This window comes from Kwoniella europaea, chromosome 1 (assembly GCF_036810445.1).
Source record: "Kwoniella europaea PYCC6329 chromosome 1, complete sequence".
NCBI lineage: Eukaryota > Fungi > Basidiomycota > Tremellomycetes > Tremellales > Cryptococcaceae > Kwoniella > Kwoniella europaea.
Window position 1 is genome coordinate 13,331,807 of NC_089487.1, and position 27,834 is coordinate 13,359,640.

At 44.9% G+C, this 27,834-nt stretch overlaps 9 protein-coding genes across 9 annotated transcripts; 3 read left to right on the forward strand and 6 right to left on the reverse strand.

The window, feature by feature from the left end:
- Positions 1–38: 38 nt before the first annotated feature.
- Positions 39–3,632, reverse strand: V865_005078 (uncharacterized protein; the record flags this gene model as incomplete). The annotated part of the gene is made up of 8 exons (XM_066228851.1): positions 39–105; positions 169–206; positions 267–1,385; positions 1,443–2,561; positions 2,623–2,994; positions 3,060–3,119; positions 3,176–3,355; positions 3,417–3,632. 8 exons carry the CDS (start codon positions 3,630–3,632, stop codon positions 39–41), a joined length of 3,171 nt encoding a protein of 1,056 aa, XP_066084948.1.
- A 1,182-nt stretch (positions 3,633–4,814) lies between these two features.
- Positions 4,815–7,859, reverse strand: V865_005079 (uncharacterized protein; the record flags this gene model as incomplete). The annotated part of the gene is made up of 9 exons (XM_066228852.1): positions 4,815–4,915; positions 4,985–5,122; positions 5,176–5,206; positions 5,265–5,531; positions 5,645–5,718; positions 5,767–5,867; positions 6,113–6,259; positions 6,323–6,477; positions 6,534–7,859. 9 exons carry the CDS (start codon positions 7,857–7,859, stop codon positions 4,815–4,817), a joined length of 2,340 nt encoding a protein of 779 aa, XP_066084949.1.
- A 448-nt stretch (positions 7,860–8,307) lies between these two features.
- On the forward strand, positions 8,308–9,912 carry V865_005080 (methionine-tRNA ligase, beta subunit; the record flags this gene model as incomplete). Its single annotated transcript, XM_066228853.1, has 5 exons — positions 8,308–8,439; positions 8,499–8,594; positions 8,715–9,332; positions 9,412–9,574; positions 9,728–9,912. 5 exons carry the CDS (start codon positions 8,308–8,310, stop codon positions 9,910–9,912), a joined length of 1,194 nt encoding a protein of 397 aa, XP_066084950.1.
- Positions 9,913–10,429: 517 nt separating this feature from the next.
- V865_005081 (uncharacterized protein) lies at positions 10,430–12,139 on the reverse strand (the record flags this gene model as incomplete). The annotated part of the gene is made up of 2 exons (XM_066228854.1): positions 10,430–11,313; positions 11,398–12,139. 2 exons carry the CDS (start codon positions 12,137–12,139, stop codon positions 10,430–10,432), a joined length of 1,626 nt encoding a protein of 541 aa, XP_066084951.1.
- A 790-nt stretch (positions 12,140–12,929) lies between these two features.
- Positions 12,930–14,533, forward strand: V865_005082 (uncharacterized protein; the record flags this gene model as incomplete). The annotated part of the gene is made up of 6 exons (XM_066228855.1): positions 12,930–13,117; positions 13,255–13,403; positions 13,485–13,741; positions 13,842–14,013; positions 14,102–14,230; positions 14,310–14,533. The coding sequence occupies 6 exons, from the start codon at positions 12,930–12,932 to the stop codon at positions 14,531–14,533; spliced, it is 1,119 nt and encodes a 372-aa protein (XP_066084952.1).
- Positions 14,534–14,910: 377 nt separating this feature from the next.
- V865_005083 (uncharacterized protein) lies at positions 14,911–15,997 on the forward strand (the record flags this gene model as incomplete). Its single annotated transcript, XM_066228856.1, has 4 exons — positions 14,911–15,010; positions 15,092–15,217; positions 15,376–15,781; positions 15,850–15,997. The coding sequence occupies 4 exons, from the start codon at positions 14,911–14,913 to the stop codon at positions 15,995–15,997; spliced, it is 780 nt and encodes a 259-aa protein (XP_066084953.1).
- A 145-nt stretch (positions 15,998–16,142) lies between these two features.
- On the reverse strand, positions 16,143–19,123 carry V865_005084 (DNA replication licensing factor MCM7; the record flags this gene model as incomplete). The annotated part of the gene is made up of 7 exons (XM_066228857.1): positions 16,143–16,217; positions 16,312–17,192; positions 17,261–18,150; positions 18,228–18,460; positions 18,664–18,911; positions 18,984–19,005; positions 19,079–19,123. The coding sequence occupies 7 exons, from the start codon at positions 19,121–19,123 to the stop codon at positions 16,143–16,145; spliced, it is 2,394 nt and encodes a 797-aa protein (XP_066084954.1).
- Positions 19,124–19,553: 430 nt separating this feature from the next.
- V865_005085 (uncharacterized protein) lies at positions 19,554–23,925 on the reverse strand (the record flags this gene model as incomplete). The annotated part of the gene is made up of 20 exons (XM_066228858.1): positions 19,554–20,968; positions 21,020–21,169; positions 21,225–21,326; positions 21,384–21,429; positions 21,477–21,610; positions 21,676–21,789; positions 21,855–21,887; positions 21,946–22,038; positions 22,118–22,255; positions 22,315–22,362; positions 22,427–22,566; positions 22,650–22,714; positions 22,783–22,844; positions 22,914–22,974; positions 23,042–23,187; positions 23,285–23,401; positions 23,478–23,521; positions 23,592–23,649; positions 23,724–23,778; positions 23,848–23,925. 20 exons carry the CDS (start codon positions 23,923–23,925, stop codon positions 19,554–19,556), a joined length of 3,099 nt encoding a protein of 1,032 aa, XP_066084955.1.
- A 474-nt stretch (positions 23,926–24,399) lies between these two features.
- On the reverse strand, positions 24,400–27,770 carry V865_005086 (uncharacterized protein; the record flags this gene model as incomplete). Its single annotated transcript, XM_066228859.1, has 10 exons — positions 24,400–24,593; positions 24,665–24,788; positions 24,856–25,058; positions 25,136–25,201; positions 25,264–25,378; positions 25,449–25,596; positions 25,661–25,804; positions 25,911–26,008; positions 26,075–27,640; positions 27,729–27,770. The coding sequence occupies 10 exons, from the start codon at positions 27,768–27,770 to the stop codon at positions 24,400–24,402; spliced, it is 2,700 nt and encodes an 899-aa protein (XP_066084956.1).
- Positions 27,771–27,834: the final 64 nt, after the last annotated feature.

The following is a 27,834-nucleotide window of genomic DNA, read 5'->3' on the forward strand; positions in this document are numbered from 1 at the left end:
ATTATATACAGATACTGTCCATTCCGACCATCTCTCGCTTAAACAACCGTAGTAGCCTTTGACAAAGCACTCTCATCGACTGATTCCGCTTTGGTCCACCTCCACCTTATTGAAGTCTACGATAATCAGCTTGAGCCTATATTATCAGAGGTAGGAGGGGATACTTACTCATAAGGAGCGGTGAGAGATTCGGGGGCAATCATTGGCTGGTGTCGCATCGTCAGTCACAAGATCACGGAGTTCGTTAAGATAGTAGAAGGGCTTACTTTCTGGAGTAACGAATCACCAAGGTTTACGTTTGCTTGGGCATTAGCGTGGACACCTTTTGATCCGGCAGGAGCAGAGTCGATAGGCATTGAAGGGGAAGAGGAAGTAGGGATAGCTTGAGAGTTCATAGCTTCATTGTCACTCATACCATCATCGTTGCTGTTACCATTGGAATCACTGGATTCAGGCTGCGATTGAGATTGGACGGGACCATTCAAATCGGCAGCGTTGAAACTCCCAGAGTTGACATCGGGGTTTACAGGGTTAACAGCGTGGAATCCTCTCTTGGTCATAGTAGCTTGTTGAGAATCCATACCAGCTTCAGTGGTCGATTCGTCGTCCGGGGTCGAGGCGGAAGACGAAGTCGAATCGAAGTTTACTGAGGCTGAATTGACAATAGCTGGGTTAACGGGAGTGAAAATCAATGTTACGTTTGAAGCCGGATTGGACTGGGGTAAAGCCGTAGAATCGGTTGAAGTCTGTGGACCTGAGGTGATCAATGGTGGTGGTGAGTTGACTGTTCCTGAGGCAGCGGGAGTGGAAGTAGCTCTTCTAGCTAGAGTGGCTGATGCGGAATTGGTAGGGTCAACTTCAGTATCGGCTTCAGCCTCAGTAGTTGACATATCATCGACATCTTGAGCCTGAGCTTGAGCTGAGTCGGAAGTATCATCAACACTATCTGGAACAGCTTGGAGCAGTTGCTGAGCATCGGTGGAAGGTTGCCAATCAGGGTGAATCACACCTGTATCGGGATTATACAGGAACTTCTGACTCTCATGGGAAGATACAGTCTCGTTGGTACATGGTGTGACAGTCAACGGAGCTGGATTTTCAGGTGAGGGATCGAATGTGGCGCAGTACGGTTCGACCGTAGCAGTGGAAGCTACGAAGATCGGCACTTTGAGATTGACCGAGATGGGCGAAGTGGAAGTTGAGTTGGCACTTGCTGCTGCAGAGGCTACGGTAGAATTTCCTTGATTGAGAGGTACGAGATAGACCTGAGTACGGATGTTGCTCGACGCGTTCAGGACGAAGGTCGAGTTGGCATCTGTACCGTTAGATGTGGATAATACCAGTGAGGCGATACGAGTGGCAGTGGTAGAGTTGAATACGGGGCTCTACAGGATAATCGAATTAATTAGCGATGTTGGTATAAGAGATTCCATGTGACTTACGGTAACATCGATGTAACCTGGAGCACCGCCCATACCGTTATCCTGCATCATCTGTCTCTTATGGTTATTCACAATTGTCACGTCGTCTCCATCACATCGACCGTGTCTGCACTCTTTGTCTTCGTGGTGGTGTCGCTTGTGATTATTGACTACCGTGACATCTTGATCGTGATGTCTGTGATGACCATTGTTTATCACAGTGACATCCTCATCGTCATCGTGGTGATGTCTTTTTTCAACTTCGGCAGAAGCCTCGTCTTCTTCAGATCTCTTTCCATACCTTCCATAATGATATCCATATCCATAAGGATAATCATTATACCTTCCACCTCTCAAGGGAATCGCATCAGCTGGGATAACATCAACTCCACCTGACCCATGTCTATACGGGTGATTATCAATCATCCTAACTCTGTTGAAACTTCCTCCATCAGAGAAATAGATCGGTTTACCATAACTTAATCCGCTATCCCACGAATTCCTATAATAGAAATCTGCATCTCTATATCTCCTTTGATCGCCGACCACGATGATTCGATCGGAATGGTGGTGTCCCCTTTTATGGTTGTTGACTACCGTCGTATCTCCGTGGTGTCGATGTCCACCATTATTGACTACGGTGGTATCCCCGTGTCGTCCGTTGTTGACTACAGTCGTATCGTGATGTCTATCGTTATTGACAATGGTAGTGTCTCCACCATGTCCGTGATGTCTATCATTATCCACTACGAGCGTTTCACCGTGTCGTCCACCGTTAATCAAATCGGTATCGCCATGTCGACCATTATTAATTAAGGTGGTATCTCCATGTCGTCCATTATTGATCAAAGTGGTGTCGCTGTGTCTGCCATTGTTGACAATAGTTGTATCACTACCACCGTATCTCCAGTGTCTGTCCCTGTCATCAGAGTGAGATCGCTTGAGGAACGCTCGACCGAGACCAGCGAGTTTAGATGAGATGCCAGTTTTGGGTGATCGTTTGTGATTATTCACTACAGTCGTATCACCTCGATGATGACCTCCGTTGTTCACTACGGTGGTATCGCCGTGGTGGTGTCGACCATCATTATTCACGATAGTGGTATCACCGTGTCGATGTCCGTTGTTTACCACGGTCACCTATACAACGTATATCTATCAGCTCAGCGAGGCACCATAGCGGATTTCGGGGTTGACTCACATCTTCACCATGTCTATGTCTTCCATCATCAACTACCACTACATCATCATGATGGGATCTATCGTGTATGTGGGTATGCTCATGAACATCCGCATCCCCATGTCTATACCCGTGTCTTCCAGTATCGATAAATTCGTATCCACCTCTGTGGTGTCTTCCATACCCATCTCCAATCACCTCCACTACGGAATGTCTGTGTCGTCCATGTCCTGAGTGTCTGGCATGAAGGTGGGTATGCTCATGTACGTTCCCATGACGATGTCCTCGATGGCCCGAGTGTCGATAGTAGTCGTGATTATCCCCTGTGAGGATTAGATGTTCGTCATGTCGAGGTGATCGGACGGCCAGATCGAGTAAGTTACCATTGACCAGCTATCCCATCATTGCTAGTCAGCTATCACCATCGCCCATTACTGACAAGGGCGATGTGAACTTACATGTCCGTCATGATTTCCATCAACATCAACTGCCCCATGACCGATATTCAAGTCGATCAACTATCACGACCACATCAGCCACATCTATATGTAAAAAGGGCCGAGGGTGAACTTACATCACCACCATTCCTCCATGGACCTCTTTTGGATGGTTTCCCTTTCCACATCTTCCCTCCGGCTCCACCTCCACTCGTCTTAGCTTTATCCTCTACGTTCTTGACCATATCCTTGACTGATCGTCTCAATCCACCATCCTCTTCATCCACTTTTCTTTGTTTTCTAGCTTCGAGTAGAGGCTAATTCACGTATCGAGTATCAGCATAACTCAAATGGAGATACAGTGATATGATCACTTACTTGAGCTCTACCCAAATCAACGTTCAGATCAACCACCGCATCTTTACCTCTATCATCATTGGTATTCCCAAAATCATTAGTCGAGATTGATTTCGTTTGACTACCACCAACAACCAGATCTACCAAGTTGTTAGATTTGGATGACGAAGTTGGTAAAGCAGATGCAGCTGAGATGGCAGCCGCGGCAACTAAGACGGATGATTTGATTTGAACCATTTTGACGTTCTTTTTAGGTTTGTTATAAATAAAAGGGATAAGGAGAAGGGTGTGACTGGACAACCTGGTTTTCGTTGAAAGATGAATCTACTGTTAGGGGATCGAAGCAAGCTCTGCTCGCTATGTTCTATTCGGCCTGCCGAAAAAGAAATTGGACAAATGGTATACTTTACTACACCAGTTAAGGAGTCGGTCTTGGATTTTTTAGCTTGCTGATCGTTCGTTGGAGATATTTGTCGTATTCTTTTATATGTTAGTGTTGACTATGTAGTGGCAGGAGGAATGTTTGAATGAGCGTTGAGCGTTGGGTTGAGCAGTAGATGGATCACCAGGAGTCCAGTCTTTTTTGTGGGTTTTGGGAGGAAAAATTGTGAGGTGAGGAGGGGTAGAGAGAGAAACAGGAGAGACGAGCGTTTATATGCATCTTGATTGAGCCACACAATGTTCGTTAAAACTGGAGGAATGATCGAACGTCGAGGAATGGCTGCTATGGGTTGGTGAAGAATTGTGATTTAGACCGATGATGCGAATACAAGTGGTTGAGGCTAGGCTTGGCTGGGTCACCCGAGATTGAGAACAGGATACGCTTGACCTATATCGGTCAGAGTCAGAATCCCTTCGTGCATGTGCGATGTGTATGCATTTGTGCCAGTCAAATCAGCGTCAGTATTGACCATCAGTCTTTGTAGCGGGTAGCGGGTTATCGGTGAGCGCAATCAACCCTAGTACACGACACGTTTCGCCCTCTTGTGGTCCTCGTCCACTCTTCCACCTCTCCTTCTTCCCCTTCGCAAATACCCATCTAAATTCCCGTCCCATCTTGTTCTCCCTCTTCATCTTCTCCTCTTTCCCCTCTTTCCCCCAGTCCACCACTTTCGCTCTCTGAGCTGATACGCATCTGCGTGCCTTATCTCTGCTTTACACCATACTCGACCCTGCTCCTCTATTTCGCCTCGCACCCATCTCACCCACTCCCATATCCCCCGCTCGTTCCTCTTGCGCACTTTCACTATCTCCTATATGCACAATGTTGCATCCTCATGTTCTAATCTAAACACTTATATCCTCCAATACATACACTACTTCCCTCCACTACGCATGATGCATCTTCTGATTGTCTTCGCATCGCATCTTCCGGCCTTTCGGCATTAAGTGGTGGTGATGATGATGACATCGAGCAACTTAAGCAGCAACGTTACCGGCAAGCGTAAGACCAGCGACGTTAGGCAAGTCTTCGGGTTTTTCAATCAGTTTGGTGACTTTTCCGATTGCTACCGTTTTACCTAATTACCCATGATTTACATCAGCAGCGAATTTCCTTCAGGGACGATTTCGTGGGCGTGGTAACTTACCTTCATCACGTAATGAGAATCTACCTAGAATCTTCGATTCCTTGTATGTCTCGATACAGATAGGAGCTGTAGTTTCTATGAGAACTGAGACAAGCATTCCTTGCTTAGCGAACTGAGGTGGTTTCTTCGATTTTCGTCCTACGTTCATTTATCAGTAGAGACACATAAGGATAATAATGAAAAGCAAATACGAGTGCGCCTATCAAAATAATGAAGTAAAGCCTATATAGTATCAAGGAGAAATCAGTCATTGCATTGCGTGTCAGTTCAATTTACTTACAGTCAAAGTGACCTCTTCAGCCAAGGTGTGTACATGCAAGACACAAGTGTACCCTCCACAGATGATATTCTTCGTTTCCAATATACTGAGATCCGCTCTGAACGCGGTGACGGTCTTGACTGGTTTTTGGGTTGAACACAGAACAAATCCAGGTGTGATATCCTTATCTGAGATACCTGTAAGTCTGACCCTTACACTTTCGCCTGCGAATCCAGTGTCCATTTCGTCACCTTGTTCGCTATATACCGCACTGACTTCAACGGGTGTCTGAACAGAAGAAAGAGAGGTCGTGAGCACGTGAATGATTAATATCGACTATCATGTCTCTCAAGATATCCACACTTTATCGAAGCTGCAGAAAGCTGACAAGTTGAACTCACCTTGTTAGGCATCATGAGTAGCTTGCTACCCTTCTTGATCCGACCCGCTTCGATCTTCCCCATGATCATCGTACCTACATCGTTTGTCAGCAGACGTATTCACTTTTCTCTGTGAGACTTACCAAGCTCAGCGTATTTTTCTTGAACGCAAATGACTGGATAGGCATCAATATCCCTTTCCATGACTTCCATCGTATCGAGATATTCAAGGAGAGAAGGACCCCTGAAGGAGAAACAAAAATGTCAGCTCCCGGACGTTCTTTTTCCCGTCACCCTAGGCAGCAATTCATGAATGCGAAGCCCTATACTTGATAAAGGTTGCATGATGGTCATATTGACCATCAGATATCGGATTCTGTGGAGGAACAGCAATGCATGATCGAAGGTGAGAGGAAGTTGAAAGGCTGAGATGATCGAAGGTGGCAAGACCACCACATCCGTATCTCAGACATGATGAAAGACACTCACTCATACCAAGGTGCAATTTTCTTATCTATCCTATCTTTGATGTTCTGAGCGATCTGACCTGATACAGGGATGAAAGTGAGATCGGTTTTGGGGTTGAATCCGACTGATTTGAGGAATGGTGTGATCTTCTTGCAGATGTCGTCGTACCTGAGCACGCATGCACATCAGTACCAGTCATCTTTTGAGGTGAGCTGTGTACGCTAGACTAACCTCTCCTTATCCCATTGCACAGTAGGGTCATCCATCTTATTAACAGCGACAATCAGCTTGTTCACACCGTTGTTCTTGATCAACATCGCGTGCTCTCTCGTTTGACCTTCTCGCTCGAAACCAGTCTCGAATTCACCTTTTCTTGCGGAGAGGACCTACCAAATACATGAGTCAGTGATCACTATAGTTCGTCATCTTCAAGACAACTCACCAGGATAGCTACATCAGCCTGAGCCGCACCTGAAATCATAGATGGTACATAAGTTTTATGTCCCGGAGCATCCAAAATCGTGTATCTTCTCTTCTCAGATTCAAAGTATGATCTTCCCACTTCGATAGTCTTTCCTTGAGCTCTTTCTTCTTTGTTCGAATCTAATGCCCAAGACAAATACCAAGTCTCTCTTCCAGCAGCTTTAGCTTCTTGTTCGTACTTCTCCATTGTCCTCTTATCTACCGCTCCAGTTAAGAATAACAATTGACCTCCCATAGTGGATTTACCAGCATCTACATGTCCAGTGAAAATGATGTTCAAATGAGATTTCGAATTGGTATCTTTCACATCATCTCCATACAAGTCCTTGAGCGCTTCCGCACCTGCCGCAGCTTGTTCCTTTAAAATCGCATCCGCGTCGTTCTTAGCTGAGACTTTTGAGTAGTTCGTACCGGATGGTGTGGACGTGCCGGACGCAGCGACGGAAGTTGGAGCAGGTGTAGATGAAGTTGCAGGGGTAGGTGCGTCGGTGGTAGAAGCGACGACTTTCACTTGAGCATCGGTAGTAGCTGCTGGAGCGGGAGTGGAGTCCTCGACGGGTTCAGATTTCTTCTCTTCCTCTTTCTTCTCTTCAGGTTTTTTACCCCCGCCAATGGATAATGACGGAGCTGCTTTAGGGGCACCACCAATAGACAACGAGGGGGCAGCTTTGGGTGCACCACCGATTGATAATGATGGAGCGGCTTTGGGCTGACCACCAATCGATAGTGATGGAGCTGCTTTGGGAGCACCACCGCCTATAGATAGAGATGGAGCTGCTTTAGGTGCTCCTCCACCGATGGACAGTGATGGTGCAGCTTTGGGTGCACCACCTCCAATAGAGAGTGATACGGGTTTACCGGCAGGTGTAGAGTCGGGTTTGGGTGATGAGGATGTAGGAGGTAAGTTTGGAGGTTGGAATCCCTGGACGTTCCTTACAGCTTGAGGTTGGAAATTACCTCTAGCATTAGGTGGTATATAAGCTTGTGATTGAGGTTGTTGTTGTTGTTGTTGTTGTTGTTGTTGTTGAGGGTATCCACCACCATATTGAGAATAACCACCATAACCACCACCACCTTGTTGAGGATATCCTCCGTAACCACCTTGTTGACCACCATATTGATTATACCCACCATATCCTTGCCCTTGTCCTTGTCCTTGTCCTGGATAGCCCTGTTGACCTTGACCTTGCTGTTGCTGACCTCGAGGAACAAAGGGTGCACCTTGACCGGGTCTGAACTCGAACGCACCGGGGTTGAAACCGTTAGGAGGGGGTTGACCTGACATGTCGGATTGTGTAATGTCTCGGTATATAGATTGGGAATGCTACAGGAGACTTTTGTTGGTATGTATCTATGACAAGTCTATCGATACAGCTTTTGGTTGAGGTGATGAATGAGATGCAGGTTGATGCTCTTTTGTCCAAAACGTCTGAACCGTATCCTTGCCACCACCATACACACACAGCGTTTCATTGAAAAAGTTATCCACGGACACAAATCCACGTCACGGTGCTGTGTTAGAGATGCTTATCACTCACCAGTCACTCGTAGAGACAGGACCTATTCCCTCCACTCGGACAATGAAAAATCCAATACTTTCCAACATCTCCATCGCATTTCACTAGTTACCTATCGCTCCGTCAATCAAGCAGCGATACATGATCACCCTCCTACGCTCAAGAGCACCTTTACAGACATACAGTAAACTCAGACTATACACTACGCAAAAAATCATGTCAAACGTATCGGAATTCGTCGCAGCAGCCGAACGAGCTGATCCCACTTTGACCGGGTCAAACGAAAAGGAGAAAGCTGAGATTGCCAAGCTTGTGGGAGAGACTGAAGGTTATGTCAAGGACCTTTCGGTGAGTCAGCTGTATATACCAAATCGCGGCATAAGCTGATATTTGGGTATTTGTATCAGGCCCTAAACGAAAAGCTGACCCCTATTACATACCTCTATTCGAACTCACCTTCTTCGGCTGATGTGAGCTTGTACGCTCATTTACATCCCACCTTGGTGAGTCGGTTCATCTGTATCGCAACAGCATATAGGCTATAATAAACTTTCATAATATGAGCAGCTGCAATTTATCACAAGTAAAAGTGACAATATGCTGAAGTTGTTGCATATCCTCAGATCTCCGCGCCCACCACTCAACATCCTCAACAACCTTCCCTCCTCCGATACTTCCTGCAGATCCAATCATTAGAATCCGTCCAATCCGCTCAAAAGTCCTTACCAAACTCATTCCCATCATTGGACATCGACATCTCATCATTACCTACTCCAGAGAGGAAGGCCCCACCACCCAAAGTTAAAAAAGAGAAGAAACCTGCTGCTGCCGCTGCCGGTGTGACCGAGACAGTAACCAACGCTGTATCTGGTGCAGTCAACGCTGCTACCTCTGCTGCTGGTGCTGTCGCTGGAACCGCCGTCAACGCAGCTAGCGCGGTCAAAGATGCTGTTGTAGGTGCAGGTGCAGCACCCCAAGAAGGAGGCAAAAAGAAAGAGAAGAAAGAAAAGAAGGAGAAACCCGCCAAAGCTCAACCTGTTAAAGAAGAACCTACGGGACCATTACCTAGTATGATTGATATGCGAGTAGGCAAAGTGTTAGATGTCAAGAGGCATCCAGATGCAGATAGTTTATATGTCGAATCGATAGATGTAGGAGAACCTGAACCCCGAACGGTATGTTCGGGTTTGGTGAAATATATGACGGAAGATCAAATTAGAGGAGCTACCATTGTTGTCATCGTAAGTGAAACCCAAAATTCAACACGATATATATAAACTTGGTTATGGCTAAGCCTACCTTCTTCTCTGTCTGGTTTAGTGTAATCTCAAACCTGTCACTATGCGAGGTGTGAAATCGTATGCCATGTTATTATGTGCATCATCTAAAGACGGTAAAGATGAAGGAGGTATCGAATTTGTATACCCTCCTGAAGGGTCTCAACCTGGTGAAAGGATTTACTTTGAGGGTGAGAAATACGAGAGTGAGTCGTAGTCTCCAAAAAAAGGATATTTCCCCTCTTGATCTAATGAAATAATACATTTTGGTGGATCAATGATCATCCTACGTATTGACGCCTGATCGTTTTTCCAAATGACTGACGATGGTTCTTTGTCTTTTTTTTTGTTCTTCACAGATGCCAAACCTGAAACCCAACTCAATCCCAAGAAAAAAGTATTCGAAACTATCCAACCTGGATTCACGACCTTGGATACTCGAGAGGCAGCTTGGATCGATCCTGAAACCAAGACCGTTCATAAAATCAGAACGAAAGATGGTGTTTTGACTTCAAAGACTTTGATCGGTGCTAGTCTGTCATAAACCATAAAGCGATACAAGTGTATACGGTATATGTATAGATGGATTTCGATGTATGGCAGCAGTTTGAGGTCATTGTGGATAGATGGACATGCATCAGGAGTGGCCCATTCACTTTTCCTACTTTTCTTTTATTGGACAGTATTTACACTTCGCTTATTGCACTGACAACTGGATCTTGACAACAATGGAACAAGAATAAGACAATGCATGATAGGATAGTATGGAATTACTACGTTTTATACTAGAACCCGAGTGAGAACATGAGAAACTACTTGATAGCTTATTATCCAATTGTGATGGTATATTAAGGGGATTTATGACTATGCTAGAAATCAGAGAATGTAAAAAAAAAAAGAGGAAGAAATTGAGTTTGACATGAAGACAAAGAAACAGCAACACATCCCTCCCCTTTTGCACCTAGACCTAGACCTAGACTTGGAACCTTAATCATCCGCTTCCTTCCGCTAATGCTGATCTAGAAAATGTCCCTTCTTTATAGTATTACCTATTCCCATTCTTACTCAGTCAAATCTTTCAAATCCTCTTTCCTCGCCAACACCCCACTCTTGACAAACTTCTTTCCCTTCACCCACTCCAACCCTTCACCAGCATAACTAACCTTCGGTGTAACTTCCACTTCTACCCCTTCCTCAAGCTCCGCTCCATTATCTATTAACCACCTCTTTTGCTGAGCTAACAAATCCCTTCGGGAAGTCTCTGGACAATCTGCTTTTGATCCAGGAGCATTCTTCAACGGACTAAATTCTTCTTCTCTTTGAACTTCTAACACACAAAGTGATTTCGTAAATGGAAATACGTCAAAAACGAATAATTCCAATTTCATTCCATTCGGTTCACTCGGCTTGATCAATTCGCCATTTTGTAAGTTGACCGTAGGTATTTTTTTACGTGCAATGTGAAATGCCATTTTCCTTTCCATCGCTTCAACACCTTCTAAGAAAGATCTTGTGTAAAAGTGATTAGCTATATTTGCAGCTCTGAAAGCCAATTGACCATCTGAAGTTCTAGCTTCAGCTTTCTCTTTTGATAATTCTGAATATTCAACGACAGCAAACGCATCTCCCTTGGCGGCTAATACACCGACTGATTCGGTGGGAACTGTCTTCCGGACAACTTTAGCTCCAGCTTGAGATTTACGATCGATACAGCATCCGATAAATACCGGATCAGCTACTTTGACCAAGCAGTTATCGACACAGTAAGCGTGGATGTATTCGATACCCTGTGATTTGAGGTCGGATAAGACTGTTCGAGGGGAATCGGGGGAGAGGGGTCGACGTAGCGCAGCGTAGAGACCACCGTTACCGTCCGGAGCGACTGAGAGGGATGAAGGAGTGGAAAGAAGGAGTTTACCATCTTCGCTTAGAGCGGGTAGGACGCCTGATATCGGGTGGTATAGTGTTAGTGGTTATTTGTTGGCATGCAGAACTGTTAACTAAAGTAGGAGGGAGCGAGGTGACTCACCCTGTTCGAAGAAGATGACATCTTCCTCTTTCAAGCCAAAGAAATTCTTCTCCTTGAAATACTTTTCCGTTTCACCCCTTGTTGGTCCTGAAGTCATAACGTACCATTTGATTCTTACCGATCCATCTTCTTTACCTTCCTTCTCTTCTGCCACCTTTGCCAGTTTACCTATTCGTTCAGCCTGGTATTCGAACAAGCTTTTCCCAGAAGGTAACTTGATATCGTACATCCCTTTTGGTAATGAAGAACCCAATCTCGTTCCTTGACCACCAGCCATGAGCAACACGGCAACTTGATTATTCGCTATAGCCTTTAAACCTATCTCTCTCCATTTCTTCTCATCTTCTGGATTATTCAAAATACTAGCACAAGCTTCCTCTGGGAGGGGGAGAACTTCCTCGGGAGGTCTGGGAGTAGGTGTTCTGGATCTACCCAAAAGATTGTTTAGGCCCGGAACGAGGGTATCATCGTAATTGATATTATCCTCGTTAGAAGGTGTATGAGCACCGTCACCTTCAGCAGCAACGGCATTCATGTATATTCGATTAACCCGATGGACGTCAATGTCGTTCAATTGGTTTAACAAGTTGGTTTGTTCCTCTTGGGATAATTTGGAGAAGAAAGTGAATACGTGTGATTGACCAGCTTCTTCATATCGCTGTTTGAGTTTATCCAAGAGTGATAAACCCCCGTTGGCATTGGAAGATGACCCGTTGATTTGAATGGAAGGTGAAGATGCCATAATGTGTTATTGATAAATCGTTGAATGTATAAGTTGAGGTTTTGTATATATATATATATGTGTGTGTGTGATAGACTAAGTTGACTTTGCTGTGTTATGATGTAAGAGTGGAAAAGGGATTGATCGTCCGTTTGGTCGTTGGAGATTATCAAGATCTTATCTTTATATATCTTGCGGGGTAGAGTTGGAAGACGGTATTGCACAAGTGAGTCGAAGAGGTATGAACCGATGTAGTCGGGTAAGAAGGTACGATTGGAAGAGTGGGTGGGTGAGATGTGTTATCGAACGTGATAATCAACCACGAAAGGAGATGGATGTGAGTTGTAGGTTGAACAAAGCAAGGCGATAGATGGAGATGGAGAGGTGTGTCTGTCACTCTGTGTTCTAGGGAAACGTGTATGCAGGATGAGTTTAATATTACTCGGGGTAATTGATCCGATGAAGGCGGTGTTACGTCAGTAAGGGTGAGGGTGAGGGTGAGATAGGTAATGGTCCGAGCGGGGGTGAGGGTGGATGGTGGATGTATACTGATGATGAGCAGTGTGTATGCGTAGGAGACAGTGGATACAATACAATACAGTACATGCAATGATATGATGTGTGTGAGATAGAGAGAGGAAGAGCGAGTGACGGGATGGCCGGCTACGAGTAGAGAGTAGATGAGATGACGCACTTGCAATTGCATTTGACATTCAACATCACTACCATCAATTCAATTCTCTGATATCTCTCAATTCATTTGTCTCACTTGGACCCACTACCAGCTGCGCACTGCCCACAGCCCACCAATATGTCAGTCGCTTCCCCACTCTGGGCATTATTGGCGATTCCAGTCCTTCTCCGCCTTCTCAAGTCGAAACCACTGCCTTCTAGGGAGACTGTCGTTCTTCTTCATGAAGAGAGGGTAGTCCTACTAGGTGCAAGTTCAGGTGTAGGTAGAGATCTAGCTCATGCTTATGCCAAGAGGGGTGCTAGGATGTGAGTGGTGTGTAGGACTACTCTCTGCGATTTCACTGATGGATCGTCCTTTCATCTGATCAATTGATCAACTTCTCCCTACTCTTGGACTTGCCTATCTGAACTCTGAACTGACAATCTTGCTTACATTGATGTAGATGCCTCGTAGCTAGACGATCAGATGCTCTCGAAAGAGTCAAAGCAGAATGTATCGCACTGGGTGCCAAGGAAGAAAACCTCTTAGTTGTTCCCGCTGATGTTACCAGTACGGATGATCTTGTAAAAGTGAGAGAAGTAGTTGAGAAGGGTATGTTGGTCTAACATCAATAACAACACTCTCTGCAAAAGTAGCATAGCTGCTAATTCGAACTTGACTTGTAATCTATAGCTTGGTCAGGTCTTGATACTCTCCACATCCTAGCTGGCTTACCCTCAACATCAATGTTAATGGATCTAGCGGGTGTATCGCTCAACAAGCAAGATGCAAACAAACCTCCGTCAGGTGCTCCTCTGTCTTTCTCGAACTCTGCCGGTGGGGAAGGTAGTGCTGGACCAAGTAAAGCTGGATTAGATAAAGTTGCGTTCGAAGCTAGAGCAGTGAGCGAGGTCAATTACGTGGGGACGATCTTAGCTTTGACTTGCTTTGTAAGTCTATTGACTATATTTTATATCCTTCTTCTATATCACCATCTACTGCAGGAGAACAGGAGGAGCTAAACTCAAACTCGTACTCGCTATGTCACAGTTACCCCTCCTCGCATCTACATCCAAATCACCAGCACTCCACCATCTCTCCTCGGTAGCTGCTACCGTTCCAGCACCCCATCGAGTGATATACGCAGCTACGAAATCAGCTGGTTTGATGGCTGTTGAAAGTTGTAGAGTTGAATGTGAAGGTTGTGGAGTGAGGTTTTTCTGTGAGTATTCCAATTCCCGATTGATCAATATGGAAGGACAGCTGGTTCGATGAGCATGAGTTTGGCGCTGACTCCAAACCTTTTCTAGCATTCTGTCCAGGAACGATAGATAACGAATTCAGATTGAAGACCTCTACTTCACAGAGTGGTGGAAGGGACGAAACGAAATTACCTATCAAGCATAAATGGGAGAAGTTGTTGTTAACACCTCAAAAAGGTATGTCCACTAGAATTTTGATATAATGTCATAACGTACTTGGTCCATCTGATCAAAAGCTAACTTTACTTGTTTTCAGTCATCGATATAATTCTATACAACCTCTCTTTATCGCCCAAACCCCAACCTCTCATCCCATACCCCCCATTCTCATGGATAAAATCGTTCTCGGTACCTCCGAAACATCTCGTTCATGCTCCATGGCAGTACCGTCTGGCAATGATGGTGAGGGATACACCGATAGGTTGGGCTTATATCGAACCTGGAGCAAGAAGGAAATACGGGTTGATTGGGAGACCATAGAAAGAAGCTTATGAAAACATCATCTTCTGCGTTATAAGAGTGAAGTAAGATGTGTATAACGATTAGTTATGATCCACATGCAGCCATATGTACATTGCTCTTCAGTGTATCTCATAGAATTCTGTCAGCTTGCATCCTAATCTTGAGCATGTGCGAATCAAGCTACGCTACTTTTATAGTAAGTATATCTATCAGGTATAAGATGGATGGACGTGGATCACCTCCACCTAGAACTTTTCCGAGATTTGAGATTTCCTTCACGATACTTTTGATTTTTCTGATCAGTTTATTATATATCTTGGTGATTCCGATATCATATACCAGTATCACTGCAAACTGCTTGAACAATTCCAGAAGAGTGACTAAAGGATATCATTATGGTCAGACCGACATCCTCCTTGCGGTTCATAGCGTCTAAAGCCCTTCGAGCAGAAAGAGCCAAAAGACAACCTATGCCTGAGAATTTCGTCGAAGCCAGTAAGTCCAGATACCATTTCTGTATTGTTTGTTTTGCCTGTACGTGCCAATATTGAGTTCACCGTTGGCTTTTATGGGTAGCTGGAAACCAATCTAGACCTAAGAATGTATTACTTCACGATATACCCCGTACGGCTTTACCTAGTGATATAACCAGGGCATTGAGGGATGTAGGTGCAGTGGATGAGAGTTTTTCAGTATCTGCGAGTGAGTCAAGCTCAAACACATAATATCTATGGACATTATACCATACCATGTATAACCGACTCATTGTTTTGAATTGAATTGGATTGGATTGAAATGGATTGATCTCGTTAATCATTTACATAGGACTGATGTTGATTCACTTTCTTCCCATTTCGTAGTAACCTCCCTTCCCCCTTCTCTTCCCAAATCACCCTCTTTATACCGTACATACCACCTAACCCTTCCCTCATCTAAAAAAGCCAATCAGATATCTACCATCCTCTCTACAAAGCCCATATTCACACTCGATCGTAAAGGTCAAGCCCAACTTACTCACATCACCTCTAACGAATGGACCAACACCCTCGTCCAGCGGACATTAAACGATAGGATGACATTCGAACAGCAGCGAGATCGAGCGATCGAGAAGACTTTTACGGCTGATTGGTGCAATAAATCTGGACTCAGTGGTAGGAGAGTGATCATCAAGGGATTGCCAGCTTCGATAAGGCCGGAGGACGTGAAGAAGTTGGGCAAGGATTGTGGGGTTTTGGATGAGGGGGAGTCATGCATCCGGTTACCTTCGTAAGTTTCGAAATTGGTTCCAATCCAGTCATATTTTTTGATGCTGACAAACCTTGAACATATTCTAGGAGCCGATCAAGTATCGTCTCGACATATTGTCTAACTACCAACACAGCCAACGACGCTCATAGACTGGCGAGAAAATTGCACATGAAATGGTACAAGGTCGATATACATGGTCAGAAATGGCTGATGCGTGCTCATGTACATTATTGATCGTAGACAAGTGGAAATGCATGTCATATCATACCATACCAATGAATATATAAACCCTATAAAGTATAAACTCAACTGTAAATATACAAAGAAACCATAAGAAATCCTCACATCCACCCATAATACATCTCAACAACCATATCCTTTAGTACTCATCAGCAGCAACGAACCTCAGTCTCGTGTTGTTCGCAGTCCTGACCAATACACCCATATTTTCGTACTGAATCAATCATCACACATATACATCAGTATGCCATACGACACCATCAAATCGACGAGATGCCTGAGTAGATGAACCAAAACTCAGAACTCACCTCTGATACCGTATCCATAAGTTGAGTCTCTGTGAAACCTTTCGCCAAGACTCTATTCCTAATTTCGTTCATGCCTAATTCTTCCAACTCATCATCCTGTTCGTAATCTTCATCATCCTCATCTCTCATCTGAGCAGAGGCAGACGCCATATCTTTGATAATTCTGAATATCTTGGAAGTATCCGTCTGGTCTTCACCCATTCTGGCTGACGCCTGATGCTCATAAAGAGAGGCTTTGGAAACATCCATCAATCTCAATGCCTCATCCACATCACCCTGTCCAACGACATTATCTTGTCTTAATCTGGCTAAAGCTTGAGATAGACGAAGTACAGCTAAGAGTGTACGAGCAGATACGTAAGAGTATGATTTTTCTTCTAGTTCATCTTCCTTTTGTTGTTTTCGCATTTGAACATAACTCGATACGATGTATTCGGACATCTGAGGAGGGACGATCGGTCGGATCCTCCTGCATGCCGCGATGTAATGTCTCATCAGAGTAGGTTCGACAGGTTCGAAATCTAAATCAGGATGGGTATTGTGCATATGCACAAAGGTAACGTGCTGAGCCAATCTCTCGTCATCTTCTCGAGTGGGAGTATCGAGGATTAGGAACAATACGTCAAATCGAGATAATAACGCCGCGGGAAGGTTAATGTTTTCGACAGGTGAGATCTTAGGGTTGTATCGTCCATATAACGGGTTCGCAGCCGCCAAGATGGAGGTTCGAGCATTGAGGGTAGTGGTGATACCAGCTTTGGATATTGAGATGGTTTGCTGTTCCATCACTTCGTGAATAGCCGTTCGATCAGATTCGTCCATTTTATCGAATTCATCGATACAGCAGATACCATTATCGGCGAGAACCAGAGCACCTCCCTCTGCGAGTTGACCAGGATGTACAATTAGCATAACGTCTCTGAATGATGATATTAACGGTAGTACTCACCTAACACCATCTCATCTGTCACTGGATCTCTCATGACTGCGGCAGTCAAACCTACACCAGAAGAACCCCTACCAGTAGTGTATACGCCTCGAGGTGCGACCTTCGTTATGTATTTGAGTAATTGCGATTTGGCTACACCCGGATCACCCATGAGACACACGTTGATATCACCTCTGATCTTCATACCGTCTCCTACAGTCTTTGTCACACCACCGACCAACAACAGTAACAGGGCCTTCTTAACATCTTCGTGGCCATAAATTTCAGGTGCGATGGAATTGGCCAATCTTGAATACAAATTTGGATCTTCTTTCATCTCTTCGATTTGGACTTGCAATTCAGGTGTCAACTCCATAGCGTGATATTGTTTCTTCAACTGGTGAACGTTCATAGCTTCTAAGAATGTATCTTGAAGCAATCCCGCTCTAATCGCTCTGAAACCAGTATAAGGAGTAGGCAAGAATATACCTCCAATGTGAACAACATCACCAGGATTGACTGATCGAGTTAGCGATCCGTACAGGTGGATAGTCATTGATCGAGGGATATGTCCAACAGGTACTTGATCGGCCATCTCTTGGATCTTCACCTCTTGGAATGGTCGGAATCGACTCGCTCGAGTTTGCATGTGAAGTTGACCCTTGGTTTGATTTTGTGTACATTCGGCTGAAGGACAGACGGTCAAGGGGGTGAAAGCTTTCTGAGCAACTTCTTGGAAGATCTCGTTCCCGCATGAATCACAGGTGTAGGCGTTGACAAGGAGGAGAGGTTTGACCTCTGACACTCTAGTTACGATACCTCGGACAGTGATGAGGTGACCGAGGTGAGCTCCTCGAACGGCTCGTACGGCAAGGACTTCGTTGTTTCGAAGAGGCTTGAAGTACAGATTGCTACGTTGGTTTCAAGCAATTGTCAATTACTATACTAAGTGTGGAGTTCGACAAGTACTGGTAGATTTGCAACTCACTACCTTCTCATCAACTCTGGAGGGAACATGCCACCTTCCTCGTTCCTTTCACCATTCTGCACCTGTTCGTTCATCTCTCTTCTTTGCTGCATGATCAGGTCGAGCACATCGGCGGTGAAATCAAGTTCGTGATCTGGTTCTGGCATGATCTTATCTATGACATCGCAGAAAAGTTGGATGTATCTTCTGGTGTTGCGGGTTATATTGTGAAGGAGTGTGCGGTCGTTGCTGAACTGTGAAGTTTGAGGAGATCATTGTTGTCAGTAAGATTCTGTACAACCATTTTGAATAGCGCCTCGTCACCGATGAATCATGCCTGAAGGGATATAATCACTCGACGCATTGCCCAATATTCTCGCATACTTCCTCCTATACCTTCTCTCGTCTACCTCTCCATTCCATCTACCCAATAACCCAAAGGCGCGTAATCACTCACATTCCTCAGATCCTGCAAATCAATGACCACCTCCTCTTTCTGCCTATTCGCGACTTTCCTTAACACCTTGACATATTTCGCCTTTGACCTATTTTCCCTGACGTTCAAATCGGACATATCATCCGCCAGATCATCTTCGTCCTCTTGGTCGTCCTCGTCATCTTCAGCAAGCTCGTCGTCGTTTGATGGGATTGCATGTCGAGATCGAGGTGGCGCGACGTAAGTAGTCAAGAATTCTCGAATACGTTCTGCATTTGGTCGATAGCTTTAGCATTAGCGATTCCACATGAGATAAGTAAGTGACGATGAATGGTATTTACCTGTCTCTTCCTCGTAATTGATCTACATATACACGAGACAAGGATCAGCCTAGATCCAAATAAGAAGTAGAGGTCATGTCATACTCATCACTCACATTGATGGAAGCTACGGGCAAGACACCGACGGCAGGGGCGGCCATGTTGGATGATTATGAGGGGAGAAGGTTTCGTTCAACAAGGAGGAATTAAGAGGTGAAGATCGACTGATAATGACAAGAAGATGTAGGATGAGGTATGTGACTGATTATCACACGTCAATGGATATATGCGAGGATGGGTTCAAGTTGATATTGCGAGTAAGTAATGTTCTTTCAAGAAGAGGAAGAGGTGAAAGAACGAAAGGTGAAGGAGCAGCAGTGAAAGTGGCTGGTATACTGTTACTATATCGTATGGACGCGTCTTTTTCTTGTAATGTGCGGGATCAAATCTCATGATGGACGCGTTTGTGGCACCGCACTACTCATGACAGATGCAATATGAGACATAGACCACATGATACATATATACAACGTAGATATTGATGCGATGATCACCTCCAGTGTCGAGGACTCATCAAGGTCACCCGCATCCTCATCTGCCCCTTGAACTCTCCCTCTCCCGCTCTCTATCCTTCTCCCCCAAATTCCTACACAACCTCTCCAACATCTCCTCAATCCTCTTCTGCCTCTTCTCAATCCCATCCAACCTCTTCTCCATCCCCATGTTCATTGCGCCTATTTCCTCCTCGGGTCTATTCAATTGCATAGCCTCGACCTGACTCGCTTTGATGATATTGGGCCGGGGCGACTTGGGTCCACCACCTGATAAAGTACCAGTGCCAGAGGAAGAAGGTATTCTCAATGTAGAGTTGGACGTCGATGGACTAGCTGATCTTGTGGGTGGATTTGAGTTGTTCGGAGTGATCAAAGGCGATCCGGGGAATCGTACACTTCTGGTCGTACTTGGCGCACTAACATTGGATGATTCGGGAAACGGCGCGCTCTGATCACTCTTGATTGTGGCTGCGCTACCTAATATACTATCTTCTTTCTGATCTAGTGCAGATGCAGATGAAGTTGCTGCAGTACCGTTGGATATCGTAGGTGTAGGTGTAACTGAACCTTCTGAAGTAGTAGGTCCGCCCATTATATGACTACTACTGAAAGAAGCTTGTCTACTTTCGATGATCGGGGTGATATCAGGTCGATTGAGTCTCGGCTTATTCAGCCTAGCAGCTACTTTTGAAGCCACGTCTACCTCACCAATTGGTCCAGATGAAAGAAGATCACCTTCTGACCCAGACTTGACATGTTGCTGTTGCTGTTGGTGAGGTGTCGGCTGCAGTATCGTCCTTTGTCTTCTATTCGGACCCAACATCGAATTAAGCGCAGGATGGGAATTACTCAGTGCCATACCTGCCATTGAGTTCCTTCTATTATGGAAACCCCTATCGGATTCTGGCGACATCATGAACAATTGAGCCAGTGGACTAGGACCATGCATCTGCATGGAAGAGTCTCGCCTCGGCCTAGTGACAGGACCCTGAGCTTGCGAGTGGGCGAGAGCATGAGCGTTAGATTGGTGTCGAGGTCGAATATCGATATTAGGCGATCTAGGTTGGGAGGGCATCGAGCTCGTTCGTTTTCTGGTAGCAGGTTTGGGAGATGGTACACCTTCAAAGGGTGGCTTGCCCGTCTCGAGATCATGCTCAAGTCCAGAAGGCGAGGCTGTCATTGCAGCTGAATCGGTGAACATCAATTTTGTCGGTGTCGCACTGGTGGGTGCAGACCCATTGTCAAGTTTTCGATTTACCCGACGTTTCGCTTCGTCTTCTTCAGCTTCGTCTGATGAGGAAGATGGTGAAGTTGAATCGATCGGCGGAGGTAATTGGAAATCCGATTCCTCAAATACGTCGTCGTCCCATCCTCTATAGAAATCTCCTACTTCTCTTTCGATCTCAAAGACAGTTTCGATATCATGTCGATTGCCAAAGTTATCAAATCCAGCTGCAAACACTGATCAGCTTGTTCCTGAACCGACTTACACAGCTAACTCACCTGCCGCCTTGATACGTCTAGGCAGATTGCCTACATACCTCTCCGCAAAGTCGCCAAATTGTTCCATCAAAGTTTGTTCGCGATAAGATTGTCTCTCGTACAGTGCGATGACCAAGAGTATAGGTAGACTGGATACTCTGATCATGAATACTGATAAACCTCTTGTGTCAGCCATCTTGAATGAAATGAGAATTAGTCAGCTCACCATTGACTTTGTGAAACCATCTCGGACCCAGGATATAACTCATCGGCCACATGACTACTACAGCAACCAAGTTGAAAGGGAGTTGATAGCTGAATACGGCGTCTACATTACATTTGTTAGATGATCACCGGCTTAAATGAATATGATCAATCGGCTTACCCGCTTTGACACCTTCCAGAGTTGATACAGCTTTTCTGAACATCGACTAGTGCACTATCAGTCCAGACTTTACATATACAACGAATGACTCACTTCCGCCGCAGCATCCGCATTGATAGTGGCAAACGTATTACCAAGGATAGCAACCAATACAGTAAGCAGAAGAGTGTTTGAGAGGAGAGCATATGAGACCATCAAGACTGGACCGAGGAATGGGTGGAATACATCTGAACATAACAGATATGAGTTTGGTCTACTGTATGATGTTGATAATGACAATATTCCAACTCACGAGCATGTTCGAACCCAGATGCGTCCAAGCCGAAGTATACCTCTAGTAACCACCATCCGATCTGGGACAAGGCGAATTTCCCTTGTCCAAGTGTGAAGAGGGCATATAGAAACCCTGTAATATATTGCAGGTGATCAATATGGAATCTTGAATGCACAGAGAGGGTCTATTACACTCACCAAGGAAACAGAAGAATCCGACACTCATCAAAACTATGCTCAAGCTGGTTAGTGGAAGTGCGGTGAATGTGAAGAAGAGAAGAATACTTACAGAAAAACTCAGTCAACATCGACCGTATACTTAAAACCATCAGGTTGTTCGCTAATGTCACGAATGCCAATCTAGGAAAGATCAATACGGCACCTAAACAGGTTACAATTTCACTTTATGAGTTGTCCCTCCTTCGTGATGTATATGCGACGATGGAGATGTTTGAGCTCACCAATAGCCAACCAATCGGAACCTAATTCCAAGGCATTCTGATCATTATAATGAAATCCATATGTTCTCGCTCCAAGGTACACCGCGTAGATCAACATGAACACTAGGTCAAAACCATTGACAAGACTACTACTGAACACTGTGTACGTATCTCGAACAGTCAGCTTTGACCGATTGTGATAATGTAATTTGACATACCTTTTAATCCATGTTCACGTATAGCTGCCAATTTATCCAGAGAGAAAGCTATGTATCGTATCTTTATCAGCTTCTGACACCCAATTTGCTTTATACGATATTGGATGCTTACCCAAGGCATAGATGATAAAAGCCATTTCCCTCCCATTTAACCTGTTTGCATCCAGTCCTTCTATAGCGATCACATAAAGGGTGAAAAGGACAAGGAAGTTCACGTATTCCAACATTGATCGCACACGAGGAACTTTCAGCCTAATGAGATGTTATGAAGAGTACACATTAACAACTTCTTTAAAGACGACATGTGGACCGAGCCATAGAAAAGGCGGGCTTACCGATAATGATCCAGCAGAGGTGCTTTGTGCGGATTATACATCTGTATCGGTTTTTTCTTGTAGTTCTGATCATGGACAGTGATAGTCAGACGAACTGTATATCTTTTTCACATTTATGACGGATTTCACCCACATCTGCTATCAGGGCATGAGCGTTCAGAGCGGAGTAGATAATTCTACCGGACCAGATCCCCTCTGTAGTGCATCGCCATGAGGTCATCAGCAGTGTGATAACGTTTCCTAAGCAGGGTTGAGCCGACTCACCGATTACTTTTTGACATGAAGGACTCCGTATAAACCTTTTCGAGCCACTTATAATCGCCATCTGAGGTTCAATCAGCACACCAAGCTCGATGAACTATTTTCGAAGAGTGGAGAGGATGGCCACCCACTTCCAAAGCATTTCCACCCTGTGTTAAAAGATCATCATCACCCTCTTCTTTTGCTCTTTCCAAAACTTCTTCCGATGCACCTTGAAATAACGCCCAGGGAGTTAAAAGCACCGTGGCAAGTGGTAAAGATCGTTCTGACCATCCTCCTATACGTGTCATCAGATCATCCATCAGCACGTGTCGTATTACATTATACAGATACAGAAATCAGAATCCAGCAAAGCGATGGAACATTCTACTTACTCAATACCCTTATAGCCAAGATCTCACATAAATTCGCTCGAGCAGTCGATAAAGTAGATATGGAAAGTTGGTTCGAGTCTCTGGTGAATTGGATTTTGTTGAGTAATAAGCAGAATACTAGGTATGACCGGATAAGGAGGTTGATGTCAGTCTTCTGGACGAAGGTGTGCCTATGAAGAGGAAGTTTGTTTACCAGCAGCTTGATTTTGCAATTCAAGGTATTTCTCTGTCAACGGCCTATATATGCATATACATCGTCAGTCTCCCTTGTTATTTCTACAGAGTATAATTGCAAAGGCAAACATACCGTACTATCGTATAAGTAGACTCTGGTGCCAAAAGCTGTTCATAGGTCAATGGCGCATCTATAGCCCACACAATCAGCAAGCCTCACATTCCCGTTCGCTAGTGTGATTCAAGTAGGTAGTTGAGTACTCACCAATATGAGCCATGATATCAACCCTTATCAGATGGATCAACGGATATACTTTGGTCTATTGATTCCGAACAAACAGGTGTCAACTAAACGACCAACTTGAATAGGTCACATGTCGGTGACCCACCTCGCTGAGTATCTTGGAGGATGGTCCAGCCGAAGCAGGACCTAGTAAAGGTGTAGCTTCACCAGGTGTATATGCCATTTTTTATCCTGGCCCCTGCGTGTTATCTTATCTTCGGATGTGGACGTGAGATGACCTCTTGTTATTGTTGTTTTTATTGCTTTTGTTACCGTCCACCGATTGGCTTGTCAGATGAATATAGACATGCCCAGCATTCGAGTATGAGCGTGAATGTGAGAAGCAAAAGGTGACACTTGGGACTATCCACCAAGGGGGTTGATGGTGTGCAGATGTATCTATGCGAAATTCAAAGGTTGAAACGTGAAAATAGCAAAAAAGATGATCGAAATGGGGAATGACGTTGAACGCGATCCGTGTCAATCCCAACCTACAGTATTATTCCAACGGAACGCCCGTCTAGGTCTTGGAGTCCTTAATGTTGTTCTTGATAACCAACCGACACAGATTGCATATAGCAGAAGACATAGATACAGACAGATTACCATTGACTTCTCTACATGTACATATACATACAGTATACAGACTTCTTCGACCTTACAACTTCCTCTTCTTCCTCTTTGCGCCTCCTCCAAATTCCATCTGTTTGATCTCGAGGATCTTCGCTGCGTCAAATTCTTTACCTAACCATCTGACCAATATCAACGGTTCAGCTTGTTTCTCCCTCTGTTCGTCATCGGATGCGCTTTGAGTGAGGGGTAAGGGGCGATGTATATCTGGATGTAGACCAACTACACAAGATCGTCATGATTAGCATCAGCATCCTGTTTGTTTATGATGACGAGGGGAAAGGGAAACTGACCTGGCCTAGCTCGTATAGATTCGATGAATTCCGGATGTCTAGTCAGGTACTCTTCGACATGCACGAACGATCTTTTCCTTATGAGAATGTCGGCGAACCTTTCTCTCACTAGCGGGATATAGCCCTGTTCACAGATACCTCAGTCAGCTTACGACTTTTATTGCCAGTATAAGATGATGAGTATGACTTACCCCCGAAACAGTCCATAAATGCTCACAAGGCGGTAACAAATCAGGTTGTTTACCTTCCCTCTTAGCTTGTTGTGTACGTTCAGCATTGATCTCTTGTTGTAGCGACTGCACTTTCGTTATCATCTCTCCGACTGATAAAGCAGTCGAATCTTCTCCATCTGCACCTTCGAACGGTATAAACGTTGATATAAGTAATGAGCCGTCTGTGAAGAGCACGACAAATCAGCGGACTTGCCTTATATGATGCGTGATAGCTCAGCAGAATGGTGATTATACTCACTCTGAAGATTCCATTCTCCTCCCCACATTCCGATCAGTTCCGATCCAGGGGGAATAACCACGTTCGCTGTGGAGGATGACATGATCAGTCGGTTTTGCCATCAAAATGTCCCATGGCAAATCACTCACTTCTCTTGACGTGAGCCAACACCGTGCTCAAATCATCATCATTATCTACATCCTTGGACCATTCCTCTTCCAAGTCGACCGTACGAACGCTTCGTCGAGGTTTCGAGTGTGACCACTAGTAATATCGAGCCAGAACGAAACATCAGTCGAATCATATATTCGCATCGCACGGAACAACAACGCACGATGAGAGATATCATCCTTTTGAACTTGTTCGGATCCAAATCATCCGCTCTAATCATGGCTTCTCTACTTGGCCAATTCCTAGTGATGATATCATCGACGTCGGCAAAGTCCCTCAATGGATTACTCAATCCAGGTGGCAAGTCAACCCTAATAATCGCAATGTGAACCCATCAGCTCACGATCTTGAAACGCCAGAGAGGGATGTACTCACTCCAACATCTCAGGAACAGCCAACCGAGCTAGAGTCTTCTCATTCCACAATGCCTTGCAACGCGTTAAGACCTCCTTGATTTGTTCAGGTGTGAAGTCAGTCGGGGTGACATGAACTCCCATCTCACGAATACGATCACCAAGTCTGAAAGATGTAATTATCATCAGTACCACATTCCGCGTATACACAATAGTATATTTCGGCAAAAAATGATGAAGAGGGGAATATTGATGAGATAGTATACACTTACCTGGTATGATTCAAACTGCAAGTCTTCCTGCCAGGATGGAAAACCTGCTTCATCCTCCATTTCCCTATACCTATCCTAGATCCACCACCTCCTCCGCACTAATCCAACGCACAGTCATCAGCATCCATGTCCAAACCATGTTTGGAAACGAGAACCAGACTTACATCAGTACATCTCTGATATTTCGAATCACATTCCCCACAGACAATTTCCGTCATACTACTGACCGATTCATTTTCGTCTCCTCCCAAGATCTGTCCGGAGGCTATGATCCTTTGACATACATCGCACCATTGTTTCCTTTCTTTCACTTTCGTCTCTTCATCGTCAATCTCCATCTGTACCCTAATTCTCTTCCTAGTCTCCACCGTACCTATACCGTTATTCGTACTAGAAGGTTGATTGATCGGCTTACATCCCGTACAATTCAATTGGACAATAATCGGTTCGGGCATAGTAGATTTAGGCGAACGAATCATTATCCTTGCTATGTTCTTCTTACATCCCATACAACTTGAGGTATGTTCACTAACGATCTTCTTCTCCGTACCACGCCTACTCCTCTTGCTTGGCGGCTGTAATTGAGCAGGAGACGTTTCCTCTGCAGATGCACTAAGTCGTCGCTGAGGTGAAGATTGGGGCTGCGGCAGAGTGTTTGGTTCGGTGATGGACATGTTCACCGACGGAGGGAATGTCGTATTTTGAGGTAGGAGATTGGTTGGATGTTCCAAGGAGAATGGCATGTTACCGTTGTTGTGATTGTTGGTCGAATAGTCCGTGTTAGGTGCCAGAGATGATATATCAGGTAAAGAATGATCACCCAAATCAGGTAGCCATGATAAGAAGTTATCGAGATTTTCAGTGGAAAGCATCGCTTCCAGGTCGAAAGGGGACATAACGGGTTGAGATTGAGGTTGAATTTGAGCTTGATTGTGGGGGACGAAGGGATTCGACGAGTGGTTCTGCTGGTGTTGTTGCTGTGTGTTGGAAGGAGTGCACTGCGGGTTGATCGAATAATGATCCACCTCATTGTTATGACTATTCTTCGAGGATCCAGCTAACATATTCTGACCTCCGTGATTACTCGATGTTGCGTTGTCTGATCCAACACCACTATCTTTTGCCGCAGCACCAGCTTTCAACCTCATGATCTCCAACTCAGCTTCCTTTTCTTTCTTCCTAGCTTCTGCAATTTGCAATTCCAATGTCCTAGTTTTCAACTTGATCAATTCTGTCCATAACACATGTCTTGTGGGATCTTCAGCTCTAGTCGGCATCTCGGATAGGAAAGCTGATATTGGATCTACATTCCCTCCTCCTCCTCCTCCTCCTGCTGATGAGATTGAAGCTTTTGATTGTTCACCTTGTATAGTCCCATCATAATTTATAGAAGAAGATTCCGCTTGACTCTGATTACCACTATTCCCCGCTGGAATTGGTTGCTCTTGGTCCCCATTCCCTACAGTATCCCAAGACCATTTGTTACCTGGAATAGGGAAGAACCCAGCCCTATAGTCTTCCCCCTCAGCCTCCTTACCTGTCACATGCGCTGGACGCTGATGCCTATTTATCTCAGATTGGGTTAAGCCATGAGCGATGACTGGGGGTTGCGGGTTGTTGTTGGTTTGAAGATCGACACCAGCTGCTCTCGAGCCGGTGATAGGAAAGATAGACGTAGGAAGGGGATAGTACTGTCCATTTTGAGATTGCGGAGGATGAGAAGGACCGCTCTGTAGATGCAAAGGCGTTGATTAGTGCACGTTGATAATTGGTCATGCCATTCAGGTCTACTTGTTAATTGGGAATTGCACGACTCACATTGAACCCCGATCCTGATGATGATCCTTGAGAGGATTGCATGCTCGAGGATCTACTATAGTGGCTACTATATGCTTTGGTTCATCTTATGATTAGTTGTCTTATA